The 15,159-nt window shown below is 48.3% G+C and overlaps 1 protein-coding gene across 6 annotated transcripts; it reads right to left on the minus strand.

Moving 5' to 3' along the window:
- Positions 1-3,985: 3,985 nt before the first annotated feature.
- MYL2 (myosin light chain 2) lies at positions 3,986-14,943 on the minus strand. Of its 6 annotated transcripts, XM_073021351.1 has the most exons (8): positions 12,297-12,347; positions 11,551-11,552; positions 9,433-9,532; positions 8,921-8,996; positions 7,391-7,495; positions 6,387-6,465; positions 6,238-6,286; positions 4,081-4,317 (listed from the first exon to the last, which is right to left on the minus strand). In XM_073021351.1, the coding sequence occupies exons 1-8, from the start codon at positions 12,330-12,332 to the stop codon at positions 4,219-4,221; spliced, it is 546 nt and encodes a 181-aa protein (XP_072877452.1). In that variant the 5' UTR covers positions 12,333-12,347; the 3' UTR covers positions 4,081-4,218. The 6 variants fall into 6 exon arrangements, with proteins under 6 accessions (XP_072877455.1, XP_008002910.1, XP_072877454.1 ...); XM_073021354.1 differs by lacking the exons at positions 9,433-9,532; positions 11,551-11,552 and adding an exon at positions 14,632-14,943 and having other exon boundaries at positions 3,986-4,317; positions 12,297-12,386; XM_008004719.3 differs by lacking the exons at positions 9,433-9,532; positions 11,551-11,552 and adding an exon at positions 13,722-13,774 and having other exon boundaries at positions 3,986-4,317; positions 12,297-12,386.
- Positions 14,944-15,159: the final 216 nt, after the last annotated feature.

Below are 15,159 nucleotides of genomic sequence, written 5' to 3' on the forward strand. Positions count from 1 at the left end.
TGTCTCTGTGTGTCTGCACCTGTGTGTGTCTCTGTGTCTCTGTGTCTGCACCTGTGTGTGTCTGCACCTGTGTGTGTCTCTGTGTCTCTGTGTGTCTGCACCTGTGTGTGTCTCTGTGTCTCTGTGTGTCTGCACCTGTGTGTGTCTCTGTGTGTCTGCACCTGTGTGTGTCTCTGTGTCTCTGTGTGTCTGCACCTGTGTGTGTCTCTGTGTCTCTGTGTGTCTCTGTGTCTCTGTGTGTCTGCACCTGTGTGTGTCTGTGTGTCTGCACCTGTATGTGTCTCTGTGTGTCTGCACCTGTGTGTGTCTCTGTGTCTCTGTGTGTCCGTATCTGTGTGTGTCTCTGTCTCTGTGTGTCCGTATCTGTGTGTGTCTCTGTGTGTCTGCACCTGTGTGTGTCTCTGTGTCTCTGTGTGTCTGCACCTGTGTGTGTCTGTGTGTCTGCACCTGTGTGTGTCTCTGTGTCTCTGTGTGTCTGCACCTGTGTGTGTCTCTGTGTGTCTGCACCTGTATGTGTCTCTGTGTGTCTCTGTGTCTCTGCGTGTCTGTATCTGTGTGCATCTCTGTGTGTCTCTGTATGTCTCTGTCTCTGTGTGTCTCTGCATGTCTGCACCTGTGTGTGTCTCTGTATGTTTCTGTGTGTTTCTGCGTGTCTGTATCTGTGTGCATCTCTGTGTGTCTCTGTGTCTCTGTCTCTGTGTGTCTCTGTGTGTCTCTGTGTGTCTCTGCATGTCTGCACCTGTGTGTGTCTCTGTATGTCTCTGTGTGTCTGTATCTGTGTGTGTCTCTGTGTGTCTCTGTGTCTCTGTCTCTGTGTGTCTCTGTGTGTCTCTGTGTGTCTGTATCTGTGTGTCTCTGTGTGTCTCTGTGTGTCTGTATCTGTGTGTCTCTGTGTGTCTCTGCATGTCTGCACCTGTGTGTGTCTCTGTGTGTCTCTGTGTGTCTGTATCTGTGTGTCTCTGTGTCTCTGTGTGTCTCTGTGTGTCTGTATCTGTGTGTCTCTGTGTGTCTGTATCTGTGTGTCTCTGTGTGTCTCTGCATGTCTGCACCTGTGTGTGTCTCTGTGTGTCTCTGTGTGTCTGTATCTGTGTGTCTCTGTGTGTCTCTGTGTGTCTGTATCTGTGTGTCTCTGTGTGTCTGTATCTGTGTTTCTCTGTGTGTCTCTGCATGTCTGCACCTGTGTGTGTCTCTGTGTGTCTCTGTGTGTCTGTATCTGTGTGTCTCTGTGTCTCTGTGTGTCTCTGTGTGTCTGTATCTGTGTGTCTCTGTGTGTCTCTGTGTGTCTGTATCTGTGTGTCTCTGTGTGTCTCTGCATGTCTGCACCTGTGTGTGTCTCTGTGTGTCTCTGTGTGTCTCTGTATGTCTCTGTGTGTCTGTATCTGTGTGTATCTGTGTGTCTCTGTGTGTCTCTGCATGTCTGCACCTGTGTGTGTCTCTGTGTGTCTCTGTGTGTATTTATGTGTCTCTGTATCTCTTTGTATGTCTCTGTATGTCTGTTTCTGTCTGTGTGTCTCTGCATGTCTGTATCTGTGTGTGTCTCTGTATGTCTCTGTGTGTCCCTGTCTGTGTGTCTCTGCATGTCTGTATTTGTATGTGTCTCTGTATCTCTGTGTTCATCTCTGTATGTCCCTGCGTCTCTGTCTCTGTGTGTTCTGTGTGTCTCTGCATGTCTGTACCCATTCTTGGGATTCTCTTTCTTCTTCTTCTTGTTTTTTTTTGAGACAGAGTTTGGCTCTGTCACCCAGGCTGGAGTGCTCTCAGCTCAGTGAGTGGTGTGATCTCAGCTCACTGTGTATCTGTGTGCATCTCTGTCTCTCTGTGTGTCTCTGCATGTCTCCATCTCTGCGTGTGTCTGTCGTGGGTGAGCATGTCACTGCAGAGCTGAGTGCACAGTGTCCTGCCCAGAACCACGCACTGCCCTGGAGTGTCCTGAGTCCCGCCTTCTTGGTGCCGGACTGCATCTCTGACCACAGGAGCCCGGGGTATGAGGCTCTCAGCCTGGACTGACTCTGGAGTGCAGGGAGGCTGTGAGGGGCAAGGGTCACCACAGGGTGTGGGGCGTCCTGGGTCATGGGGTGGGGCCGTGACTCCCCTGGGTCCCTGCCCATGCAGCCTGCTTTGAAAGGGGCCCCAGATCTCTGCAGCCAGAAGACAGTTTCGTACATTCTGTCGCTGGCTCGGCCCTGAGCTCCTGCCACGGATGGCACTGTTGCCATTGTCAAGCCTTGAGGATGGCACTGTTGCCATTGTCAAGCCTTGAGGACTGGCCCTAACTGTGGCTCCTCTGGCCTCCTGGGCCCTCCTGCCTTCACTGTGACCCCAGCTCCACTCTGTCACCAAATTTCAGCTTGTTCCCATCACGTCATTGACTTGGGCTGTGTTCTTAGGTTCTTGGGATTCTCTCTTTTCTTTTGAGACGGAGTTTGGCTCTGTCGCCCAGGCTGGAGTGATCTCAGCTCACTGCAACCTCCTCCTTCCGGGTTCAAGTGATTCTCTTGCCTCAGCCTATTGAGTAGCTGGGATTACAGGCATGTGCCACCATGCCCAGTTAATTTTTGCATTCTTGGTAGAGACGGGGTTTTGCCATTTTAGCCAAGCTGGTCTCAAGCTCCTGAACTCAAGCGAACCGCCCGACTCGACCTCCCAAAGTGCTGGGAGGGTTCTTGGAATTCTCTTGAAAACTTGAAGTGCCTGAAGTCCATTCCCTGCTGCTTCTCGGGTTTTCCTCCGGGGAATCTTCCCTCCCATCTCCAGGCCATATGGTTCAGGAGGGTTTTGATTTCAACCCCAGCACAAGGCTGATCAGTTGAGCCAGGCCTGTCCATCCATCAGAGTACTGCCTTTGCCAGTCCATGGTGATTGGTTCAGGGGTCAGGTGCCCCAGAGGGATCCCATGAAGCCCTGTTCTGAGGTTTGTGTGGAGTTGGGAGAGAGAGAAATATGCTCTTCGAGGATTGCTAAGGGGCTGGAAAGGGGGCAGGAACTGCTCTTAATTATTTTGCCACTGCCGAGAGCAGAGCAACATGACAGGAAAGAGAGGCCTCCCCAGCCTCTGAGGGCACTGCCTGGGCTCCTGGATGCAACTGTGCCTGAAGTCCTTGGACTTCTTAGTTATTTGAACCTATTTCTTTTTCTTTTTTCTTTTTTTTTTTTTCCTTTTCTAAGAGACAGAGTCTCATTCTGCAACCCAGGCTGGAGTGCAGTTCACTGCAGCCTCAACCTCCTGGGCTCAAGCGAGCCTCCCACCTCAGCCTCCTGGGTAGCTGAGACCACAGGTGCACACCTCTATGCCTGGCTATTTATTTTTTGTAGAGATTGGATCTCACTATGTTGCCTAGGCTGGTCTCAAACTTTTGGGCTCAAGTGATCCTTCTGCCTCAGCCTCTCAAAGTGTGAGCATCACAGGGATGAGCCACCACACCTGGCCCTATTTGTTTCTTACATTGGGGATCTTGCAGCCATAATAGACCTGAATGCTTCAACCATGACTGTGGTCACTCAAAATCAAGGGTCAACTCACATCCAGGCCTGGGCCCCAGACAGGGTCAGAAGTCGGTATCACTCCCCGACTTTGCTGGGAAGAAGTACAGACAACTTCTACTTTATCTGAAACTAGAAATCACTCTCTTAGAATTGGCAGGTGTGATTACTGTTGAAGGAACTATGTTCCTACCATGTGTCAGGCCACTTCCTTCTTGTCACTGTCACTGGCAGGAGAGGCATTCCGATGGCATCCTAAGGGAAGGATGTCATGGAAGCAAGGTCCTCTAAATGCTTGAGCTCTTTGGAAGAGAAGGCTGTGGTCATCCAGGTAACATTCCAGTAAAACATGGTCCTTAATAGAAACAGTTTTGAGTGGCTGCAAAGGTCTACCTTAAATAAAGAGTCACCAAGATTCAATAATGACTGCAAGGCTGTCACTAGCTCATCTGCTTTTGCTTTCCTTACTCAAGGCACTATCTGTCAGAGAAATGTCGTGACCAAATACACAACCTCCTGTTTATTGGAACACGGCCTCTGGATGGATTTCCATCTGTAGGATGTGCGGCCATGAGGTTATCTGTAGCCACCCAGGCTGCAAAGAAGATGGAGGTGGATAAATGGGGCAGCCACACAGCTAACAGACAAGGTGGGGACAGAGGCAGTACTTGGGGGAGAGAGATGAGGGCACGGACCACTCTGCAAAGACGAGCCCAGGGTGCAGCAGCCAGCCCCCTCCTAGTCCTTCTCTTCTCCGTGGGTGATGATGTGCACCAGGTTCTTGTAGTTCAAGTTACCAGTCACGTCAGGGGGGAAGGCGGCGAACATCTGGTCAATCTGCAATGAGCCAGCAAGACATGCTAAGGATGAGGGGAGGGGAACTGAGACAGACGGTGGGGGGTTGTGGGCGGGGCCTGAGTGGATGGGTAGCTGGGGTGGGGGATGGGAACATGGGCCACTCAGAGGGTCCTCCAGAGAAGGACTTCCCCAGCTGCTGCAGGGCCCCCTCGCCCAAGGTCATGCTCTTTCTGGGGCAGCCCACAGCCAGCGGATGGGATTGGTGTGGGGGTATAAAGGCGCGACCATCTCGCCCAACTTGGTGCCTCCCAGGAGAGCTATCGAATGAGCTCCCTCCCTGGGGAGTCAGCGGTGCTGGTCTTTGGGCCTGAATCTTGGCTCAACTTCTTCCTTCATGCACTTTTCCTTCCTTGCCCTTCCCTGTTCTTCCCTGACCTCAAGGGCCCTCCCAAGTAAACATCATGCAGAGATGTCCCCGGAAACCCAGCCTTCCACCAGCATCACAAACTCAAGAGTTCCAAGGGGCCAGGCAGGTTATGTAAGGGAGTAGGATAGGTCCTGTGGCTAAATGGAGACACATGGCAATCTAAAAAGGTGACATAAAGGTGGCCACAGGGACCAGGGCATCAGAAATCTAGAGTTTTGTTTTTACACAAACTTTCCCCATTTAAAAAGCATTGGCTAGTTTTTTTTTTTTAAAAAAAATACTGGCTATTCATAGCCAGCACTTGTATTGCCCTTGCCACAAGTTCACACTTTCCCCACATTAACATGTCAAATCCTTGCAATCTCCTATGAGGTAGCTTCTATTATCATTCCCACTTTACAGATGAGGAAATTGAGGTGCAGTGAGGTTAAGGAGCTTGTTCAAAGCCCACAGCAGGTGGAAGGTGAAGGCAGCCCTTTTAGCTGCTTGAATTTTTGGGGAGGGGAAATCTATATACAATTTTTAGTAAAATATGGAACTTGATGGAGAGAGGCCTGTGAGGCTATGAGGGGGCATTTAAAATCAACTCATTAAGGTTCACTAATAAGATTGATGGCACCGTTGCTTGCTCATACAGAAGCTTTGGTAAATTAGCAAAAATGCCCCTTCTACCAAACTCACTACCGCATCTCCCAGAAAAAGGTCACTGAGTTAAAAAAAATTATTACCAGACAGTTTACTGCCAGTTCTGGAAAGCTGTTGCAACAAATACACAGTCTAATGACTGTGTATTTTCTACATGTCAGTTTTATGAAACTGACATCTAGAAGAGTTGTTCAGTGCACAACTTACATGACAGTATGTGGCAGCCCTTCACACCACAATAATTTCATGCTCTAAGCAGGTCTCTATGCATCGTGAGGAAGGCAGAACCTGCAGTCACATAGACCTAGGTTTGAATCCAGGTCCTGGCATTTACTATTAGTTTTGTTATCTTATTTTATTTTATTTTTGAGACGGAGTCTTGCTCTGTTGCCCAGACTGGAGTGCAGTGGCATGATCTCGGTTCACTGCAACCTCTGCCTCCCGGGTTCAAGAGATTCTCATGCTGTGCCTCAGCCTCCTGAGTGACTGGGAATACAGGCGTCCACCACCACGCCCAGCTAATTTTTGTATTTTTAGTAGAGGCAGGGTTTCATCATGTTGGCCAGGCTGGTCTCAAACTCCTGGCCTCAAGTGATCCTCCTGCCTCGGCCTCCCAAAGTGCTGGGATTACAGGTGTGATTGTTGTTATTTTAGACAAGTGACTTTACTTCCCTGGGTCTCAGTTTGCCCATCTGTAAAATGGGAGTTATGCTAGTCCCTACCTCATAGGGCGGCAGAGAATGAAATGAGGCGAGGGCTCGGAAGACGATAGCTGGTTCCCTGTCAGTGTGGGGTCAGGGGTGCTTTAGACAAGAAGGGGAGATGGACCCCCCCAGAGGGAGAACCCGGGAGCTGGGGTACAGGGAGTGCTTGAAGGACCCCATTACCTCCTCCTTGGAAAACCTCTCCGCCTGCGTGGTCAGCATGTCTCGAACACTGCAGAGAGAGGAAAGCAGATGTTGGTGTCAGTTGTGCATGTGTAGGGGGGCAGGGGGGCAAGCAGGGAACCCCCCTCCTCCCCACAGACCCCACTCACTAATCAGCCTTCAGCACCCCTTTGCCTTCAGGGTCAAACACTTTGAATGCATTGAGTATGGTTTCCTCAGGGTCTGCTCCTGAAACGGAACACAGGGGTTACATGTACTGGGGGTGGCTGGGAACCACTGGCACCCCAGGCAGGTGGGCCCATGTTCCCCCAGAGATGAAGGGGCCAGAGCAAGGCTGCTTTGCATGGAGGAAAAATACCCTGCTTTCATCTGATCACTGAGCCTCTATTTTGAAAGAGAGGGCTGAGATGAAGGGGCCAGAGCAAGGCTGCTTTGCATGGAGGAAAAATACCCTGCTTTCATCTGATCACTGAGCCTCTATTTTGAAAGAGAGGGCTGAGAACCCAAGGTCAAACATCATCTGGATTCGAAGGCCTGGGATTCGAATCTTAACTCTGGCACTTGCTAGCCGTGTGGCCTCAGACAAGTGACTTTCTGTCTCTCAGTCTCAGTTCCCCATCTGTAAACTGAGGATAAGAATAGAGTGTACCTCCCAGTTGCTATTAAGTGGGGTAATGCGTATAAAGTAGTTAGCATGAGGTCTGACTTAGGTTAAGTCCTGGAGCAATGTTAGTTGCTGTGTTTTTGTTTTGTTTTGTTTTGAGACAGAGTTTCACTTTGTTACCCAGGTTGGAGTGCAGTGGTACAATCTCGGCCCACTGCAACCTCCGCCATCCCGGTTCAAGGGATTCTCCTGCCTCAGCCTCCTGAGTACCTGGGACTACAGGTGTACACCACCGTGCCTGCTAATTTTTTTTGTGTTTTTAGTAGAGGTGGGGTTTCACCATGTTGGCCAGGCTGGTCTTGAACTCCTGACCTCAAGTGATCCACCCACTTCGGCCTCTGAAAGTGCTGGGATTACAGGCATCAGCCACTGCGCCCAGCCAAGTTGCTGTTTTCATTATTTTTTCCAATGGTGCTTTATCTCTTTTAAAGTTAACCATCTTCTGCCAGCCCCCCAAAGAAACATAGACACACACACACACGACCTTACCCTTAAGTTTCTCCCCAAACATCGTGAGGAACACAGTAAAGTTAATTGGACCCGGAGCCTCCTTGATCATTTCATCAATTTCTTCATTTTTCACGTTCACACGCCCTAGGGTAGAAAACACACACTCAGGGACTCGGAGCTGGAGGAGAAAGAGCCATTATGACACTGCCATTGGCTCCTGGGATTCCACTTCAAGAAATCTAGTCTAGAAATAATCGGAGATGGGGTGGATGGGGGCAAAGATCTTATGTGAGAAGATGTTCTTGACAGTGTTATTTATAATAACCAAATGACTGGAAGCAACCCTAACATCTGATGTGGGAAGGGGTTCATTATTTACTTATTTTTCTTTGAGACAGGGTCTGGCTCTGTCATCCAGGTTGGAGTGCAGTGGTACAATCTCGACTCACTGTAACCTCCGTCTCCCAGGTTCAAGCGATTTTCGTGCCTCAGCCTCCTAAGTAGCTGGGATTGCAGGTGCACGCCACCGTGCCTGGCTAATTTTTGTAGTTTTTTGGAGAGATAGGGTTTTGTCATGTTGCCCAGACAGGTTTCGAAGTGCTAGGTTCAAGCGATCTTCCAGCCTCCGCCTCCCAAAGTGCTGGGATTACAGGTGTGAGCCACCATGCCGGCCAGTTTGTTATATTTAAAATAGTGTCTTCAGAACCTGGAACATTTAATGCAGATATTTTCATTTTTCACTCAAATGGGAAAGGCTCGTATTGTAAATTAGCCCTTCACAGTTGGAGGCAGGAGAGACAGATCAGGATCACCTGAGGGAATTTTTTCAAGTTAAACCTGCTGTAACCCATGGCCTTGGAGGTTCTGATTTACCTGCTCTAGTCCTGCCACAAGCCTATCTTTGTGCAAATAAGAAAAATCTGTCACTTTTTAAGCCAATGTATGTTTTAAGTATAAAAAGCTACACTCACTACAAATGTGAATAGTTCCCTGTAGAATTGTGCAGTGCACCGTCTGCACAGCTGTGTATGGTTGCCCTGAGTTCTAAGGTTAGGAGTAAGAGGTGGTGGTGGGTAGCAGATTAGACATGTATATTTTGAAGAAACTCCATGTACTCGTGCTCATACTGTTGAGATGATACATTTTAGAAGATGAATTCAAAAGAGAATGATTCCAATAATTTAAAAAACTAAAACCTAAACCTAACAGACATGTCTAGAAAGACTTAGAGGAAAGAGACTGGAATGTTCACAGTGGAATATGACCTTCTGGGTGATGTCATTTTCTCCTTTATACTTTTCTGCATTTTTCCCTATTTTCTGTTGTGAGCTGACATTGCATTCAAAATCACACAAAAAAGTTATTTCAGGAGAAAAAAGATATCTGAAGACACTCAAAGACTAAACACTTCTTTCCCATCCCCTGAAATTTGTCTTAAAGAGCATTTGTGGTGGAGTTGTTTCTTTGGGAAATGACACCCATCTTGGGCTTTTCTGATGGTCCCACCTGGTGCTCCTCATGGATGTGAGATAAAGAGACCCTCCTGCAGGGCTAGAGGGGGCGACATACCAAGGGCAGCAAAGGTGTCTCTCAGATCGTTCTTGTCGATGAAGCCATCCCTGTTCTGGTCCATGATAGTGAAGGCCTGTGGAAGGGAAGTGATTGGCAGCTCAGCCTGGGAGAAACTGACAGAGTTGCCCAAGAAGTTGGGCCAAGGACTTGGCAGGAGTGGATTCTGGGATCTTCAAAGATCATTGCAGGACCTCAGATCAAAAGTCAACAATTGAAGATAATCCAACAATTTCTTCAAAATGTTAGGCCTCGTGTTATCATATGACCCAGACATTCCACTGCTAGATATATACCCAAGAGAATTGAAAACATGTCCACATAAAAGCCTGTACACAAGGCTGGGCATGGTGGCTCATGCCTGTAATCCCAGCACTTTGGGAGGCCTAGGCTGGTGGGTCACTTGAGGTCGGGAGTTCAAGACCAGCCTGGCCAACATGGTGAAACCCCGTCTCTATGAAAAATAGAAAAATTAGCCAGGCGTGGTGGCGCATGCCTGTAATCCTAGCTACTCGGGAGGCTGAGGCAGGAAAACTGCTTGAACCTGGGAGGCGGAGCTTGCAGTGAGCTGAGAACATGCCACTGAACTCCAACCTGGATGACAGAGCAAGACTCCATCTTGGAAAACAAAAACAAAAACAAAAACAACGTGAACACAAATGTGTGTAACAGCATTGTTCACAGTAGCCCAAGACTGAAAACAACCTACATATCTATCAGCTGATGAATGGATAAACCAAATGTGGTCTGTCCATACAATGGAATATTATTCAGCCATAAAAAGGAAGGAAATTCCTACAAAGATTACAACATGGATGAGCCTTAAAACATATGTGAAAGAAGTCTGACACAAATACCACATATTGTATGATTCAATTTCTATGAAATGTCCAGAACAAGAAATTCATGGAGACAGAAAATGGATTAGCGGTTGCCAGGGGCTGGTGGGAGAGGGAGGAGCAGGAAGTGACTGCTAATGGGTATGGGGTTTCTTTCTGGGGTGATGGAAATATTCTGAAAGTAGATAGTGGTGATGGTTGCACAACTTTGTGAGTATACTACAAACCACAAAACAGCACACTTAAAAGATGAATTTTATGGTATGCAAATTATACCTCTATAAAGCTATTTATTTATGAGAAAGAGTCTTGCTATGTCGCCCAGGCTGCAGTGCAATCTGGTGCGATCTCGACTCACTGCAACCTCCACCTCCCGGGTTCAAGCGATTCTCCTGCCTCAACCTCCCAAGTAGCTGGGACTGTAGACACGCACCACCAATGCCCAGCTTATTTTTGTTTAGTAGAGTCAGGGTTTCACCATGTTAGCCAGGCTGGTCTCAAACTCCTGACCTCAAGTGATCTGCCCACCTCGGCCTCCCAAAGTGCTGGGATTACAGGTGTGAGCCACTGTGCCTGACCTATGATTCCTCATTTGTGAAATACTTGGGCATTTATAAAGTTCTGAGAACCTCCCTGGCCGCCAGCTGAGACAGATTACTGGTCCCATTTTACAGACAGGGCAGGCTAGGGAGTGGGGAGGTCAGATGAGACACCAGTTTTTAGCTTTTTAAAAAAATAATAGCTTTAGGCCAGGTGCAGTGGCTCACGCCTGTAATCCCAGCACTTTGGAGGCCAAGGCAGAAGGATCACTTGAGGCTAGGAGTTTGAGACCAGCCTGGCTAACACAGTGAAACCCTGTCTCTAGTAAAAATACAAAAAAATTAGCCAGGCATGGTGGTGAGTACCTGTAATCCCATTTACTCAGACAAACAAAACAAACAAACAAAACCAAATGGGGAATCCTGGCTACGTGTTTTGAGCTCTCTGCATCCCCTGCCCACACCCCTCCCCCGTAGCTGATTCCGGAGGTTGGGAAAAGAGGCGGGTGTAGCTTTCTCCCTGGAAGGTGACTATCTCAAGTTCAGATACGACACTTGTCTCAGGAATTTCTCTTTCCCTATGGGACACAGCATTCCTGCAATCTGAATGTTAGTGAGGACAAAAGGTACGACTGTTCATTTCCTGTTTCGAAGCCCCAAATGGTTTCCCCTTTGATATAAAGCATGTTAGGGCAGGGTGTAGTGGCTCACGCCTGTAATCCCAGCACTTTGGGAGGTCAAGGCAGGAGAATTGCTTGAGCCCAGGTGTTTGAGACCAGCCTGGGCAACACAGGGGGACTCAATCTTTACAAAAATCACAAAAATTAACTGGGCACAGTGGTGTACACCTGTGGCCCCAGCTACTCAGGAGGCTGAGGTGGGAGGATTGATTAAACTGGGAGGTTGAAGCTGCAGGGAGCCATGGTTGTGCCACTGCACTCCAGGCTGGGTGATAGAGCCAGACTCTGTCACACACACACACAAAAGCAGACTGGTCTCTTTAGCATCATTTTAGCATCGTTCCCTCTGGACAGCCAGGTAGTAATGTGGATGAGTCAGTGTGAGCCCTCACGACTGCTGGAAAATGTATTCCGAGCCTGTCCCTCCAAGCCTGTGTGCAGTTTGGTCTAATTAGTACTTGGGTTCTCTTCATAAGGTCCATTGCCATTGAATGCAATGGGGTTTCAAACGGGGCTAGTGGTTAATAATCAAAGACTGTAACATTTAAAACCCAGAAGATACTGCTTTTTACCTCTCAGATGGCAAAAAAAAATTGTGACTATTAATACCCAGCGTTGATGGAAATGTGGGGAAAGGCACTCTCTTCTTGAGGCTGCTGGGCATAGGAATTAGTGCGGTGATTTTGGGGGGCAATTCGGACCAGCAGTTCTGCCTGTTTTTAGTTCTTTTGTTGTTGTCGTTTTAAGTTCCTTTGACCCAGCAGTTCTGCTTTTAGGACTTTACTCCCAAGAAGTAACCAGAGATACAAGCAAAGAGGTGTTATTTATAATAGTAAAACATTATAAACAAATGTCATATTTAACCATAGGAAAATGGTTTAAATATATGATAGGAAATGTTAATGGTGAATTTCTCAAAGAAAAAAATGCAGGTAGTAATCAGTGGGCACAGAAGATTATAATTTTGTTTAATACACATATACATAGATAACAAAAATGGCTTGAAGGGTATATACCAAAATGCGAACTGATTATCTCTAGGTAATAGAATTGTAGGTAGTTTTTATTTCCTTTTTTGTGCTTTTCTGAAAAATTTTCCGACATTTTTCAGCAAGGAATATATTTTACTTTGATAATCAGTGAAGCTATTAAAAAGTTTCTTTTAAAAATTTACATATCCATTCAGGCTGAATTTGGGATTGTTTGGAGGACAGAGGCGTCTAATGAAAAGTCCCTGCTGGGAATATGGAACAAAAGGAAAGTTCTCCCTCACGAGTGGGATTTCCTTCCACGTGGATGATTCAACAGCTGCACCCACCTCCTTAAATTCCTGGATTTGGGTCTGTTCGAACATGGAGAACACGTTGGAGTTGGCGCCCTCGGCTCTCTTCTTTGCTTTCTTAGGTGCCTGGGGGAAAAAAAGCATCGATTAAAAGAGTGAGAGGCTGGGAGTCAAAAAACTAGGTCAGGCCCCTTCTCTGGGTGAGTTCATCTCTGTTGCAGGGCTCAGCTGCTCATCTGTGAAATGCGGGTACAGCGTCCACACTCAGGTCTCAAAACAGTGACGCTGGAGGGAGCAAAGGACACGACATAAAGTTTCTCCAGAGTCCCCTGGTCGCAGGGGATCATAAGCGTTTGTGCATCTTGTAGTGGCTCCTTCATTAACTAGGAGAAGCCACAGGTGTGTCCCTGAGGATGGAGGCCACACCTACAGATAGTCCCTGCAGGATCCAGCCGCTTTTGTTCCGATGCATTTCACAAAAAGCTCAGTAATGCACAGAAGGAGAATTGATTGGAGGGAAAGAAAAAGTCAGGCTCACTAAGCCATGATGAATGCCAAGATGAAATGACAGTTCTTCAAGGTGTTAAAACCCAACTGCGCCCCACAGCCCACAATTTTCCCTTGATCCAAACGGCAGCAAAACCTCCTCTCTGAATGCCCTGTCCTTGCACCACGTCAACAGGGCAGAGAAGAGCGAGTTGACCTTTCCTCCCCACCCCACTTCTCTCTTTCAATAACAGCAAATGCTTCAATACTCTACATATGTATTATTATTTAATTCTCATAACCGCTCTGTCAAGGGGATACTATTATTATCATCCCCATTTTACAGGGGAGGCAACTGAGGCTCAGAGAGGTTGGGTCACTTGCCCAAGATCACACAGCCACACACACACAAAAGGCAGAGCTGGAGTTGAACTTGGGTATTGAACTTGGAGAGTTGAACTTGGGCATTCTGACTCCAGAGTTCCTGCCCCTAACCACTCTCCGTCCTGCGCTGACCCTGATTTGGGAGCTGCCCACTTCAGGAGGGGGACACGCAACCCAACAGCACAGGAAGAAAGGTTTTAAATTTGCAAGTTCAAAAGGTGAAAACAAAAACATTCTTTTTCCCAGCTGCCTGAACAAGAGAAAAGAATTACAATTTGATCCTTAAAAGCGTTCAATCCCATTTTGCAAGCCCTGGGAGTTATTGATTTCTTGAGAGGTCAGTAGACAAGCCATAAAAAAGCCAACTCTCTTATTTTGTGTTTGTGAGTCCCCGGGAGCTGCTGTTATTTGTGGCCTATTGGGGCATTGATTGGGGTTCCTCTGTGCGCGCGCAGTCAGCGGGGCTTTTTCCACAAGGGGCTGGAGGCTTTGAGAGCCTCCTTCCTCCGCCTCCGCCGTGGTCCCCTGCTTGTAGTGGCTTCCCCTCCTCGCCCACCCGGCATCATCACCTCCTGGAGCCCTTGTACTCACCATGGTGGAAGGGACCCAGCACTGCCTCCCGAGAAGAATTCCACACTCCGCCCAGCTCTCCGCAGCCCGGGAACAATAAATACTTCCTCCCCATGTTTAAAAATAACCCCATGACCGCTTTTGGCAGTCATAGGTGAGGCGGGCACCACCTAAGGCCCCCCCACCCCATGCCGTTCTTCTGAAGTAAGGGTGGCTCACTCGCCACTGGGTGACACGTGAGCCCCCAAAAAGGCATTCAAGGTTAAAGAAGCAGTAGCTGGGTCATGGTCACGGGGAGAGATGCTGTGCTCTCTGCAGTGCTTGGGCCGGGGACACTTGTGCTTGTCAATTTTGAGAAAGAAAATGGCAGGGAGAGGAGACTGCTAAAATGCTCTGTTTTATCAGCCTGGATCTGGCCTCAGGGCCTTTGCACCTGTGTGCCTTCTACCTGGAATGCCTTTCCGTCAGTCATTGCACGGCTCCTTCCTTCACCTCCTTCATTGCATCTTTGCTCAGATGTCATCTCCTGAGTAAAGCCTCCCCATCCACCCTATTTAAAATAACCATGAAGGCTGGCACTGTGGCTCATGCCTGAAATCCCAGCACTGTGGGAAGCTGAGGCGGGAGGATTGCTTGAGCCCAGGAGTTTGAGAGCAGCCTGGGTAACATAGGGAGATGCCTGTCTCTACAAAAACAAACAAACAAACAAACCCCCCCAAAAAAACCCCACAAAAACAAAACAAAACAAAAAACAATTAGCTGCGCATGTGGTGCATGCCTATAGTCTCAGCTATTCAGGAGGCTGGGACAGGAGGATCACTTGGGTCCGGGAGGTTGAGGCTGTGGTGAGCCACGATCACACCACTGCGCTCCAGTGTGGGTGACAGAGCAAGACCCTGTCTCAAAACAGACAAATAACACAGCCACGCACCCGCTGCCCTCAGATCTCACTTCTCGGCTTTGTTTCTCTGCACAGCGTGAGGCGGTCCTGAACACTGCCTGCAGTGCACTGACTCATTCTGTTAGGTGCCAGTGGAGTGTCAGCTCAGGGGGCAGGGATCACTTTAGTTTCCCTCACCACTGACCGTCTCCCCAGCTCCCAGCTTGTGACGCGCACAGCAGCAGCTCAAAAATGAGTATTTGTTGACTGAAGAAATGACAAATCTCATTGACTGAGCGCTGGCACGTGCCGGGCACCATGTGCTCATGGCTCCCACACACAATTTTCCAACCACCCTCAAGGGTGGGGACCACCTCATCATCCGTGCCCCGATTTTACTAATGAGGAAACAAAAGCTCAGAGAAGCAAAGTGAGCTGCTCAGGGTCACACAGTGATGGAGCTGGGCATGGACCCCTTTGGAGGCCCCTTTGTCTCCAGAGTCCAGGCTCTTTGAGGGCCTTGAAAACAGCAGCTGCTCTCAGAATGCAAGGTGTTGTTATATAATATTTTTACTCAAG

This window comes from Chlorocebus sabaeus, chromosome 11 (assembly GCF_047675955.1).
Source record: "Chlorocebus sabaeus isolate Y175 chromosome 11, mChlSab1.0.hap1, whole genome shotgun sequence".
Classification (NCBI taxonomy): Eukaryota; Metazoa; Chordata; class Mammalia; order Primates; family Cercopithecidae; genus Chlorocebus; species Chlorocebus sabaeus.

Coding starts and splice junctions, on each gene's coding strand:
- MYL2 (XM_073021351.1), bottom strand. CDS start 12,332: ATGTTCGAACAGACCCAAATCCAGGAATTTAAGGAG. Junction 6,287..6,386: donor GGGGTGCTGAAGGCTGATTA/GTGAGTGGGGTC, acceptor CTCTCTCTGCAG/TGTTCGAGACATGCTGACCA. Junction 4,318..6,237: donor AGAGGTTTTCCAAGGAGGAG/GTAATGGGGTCC, acceptor GGCTCATTGCAG/ATTGACCAGATGTTCGCCGC.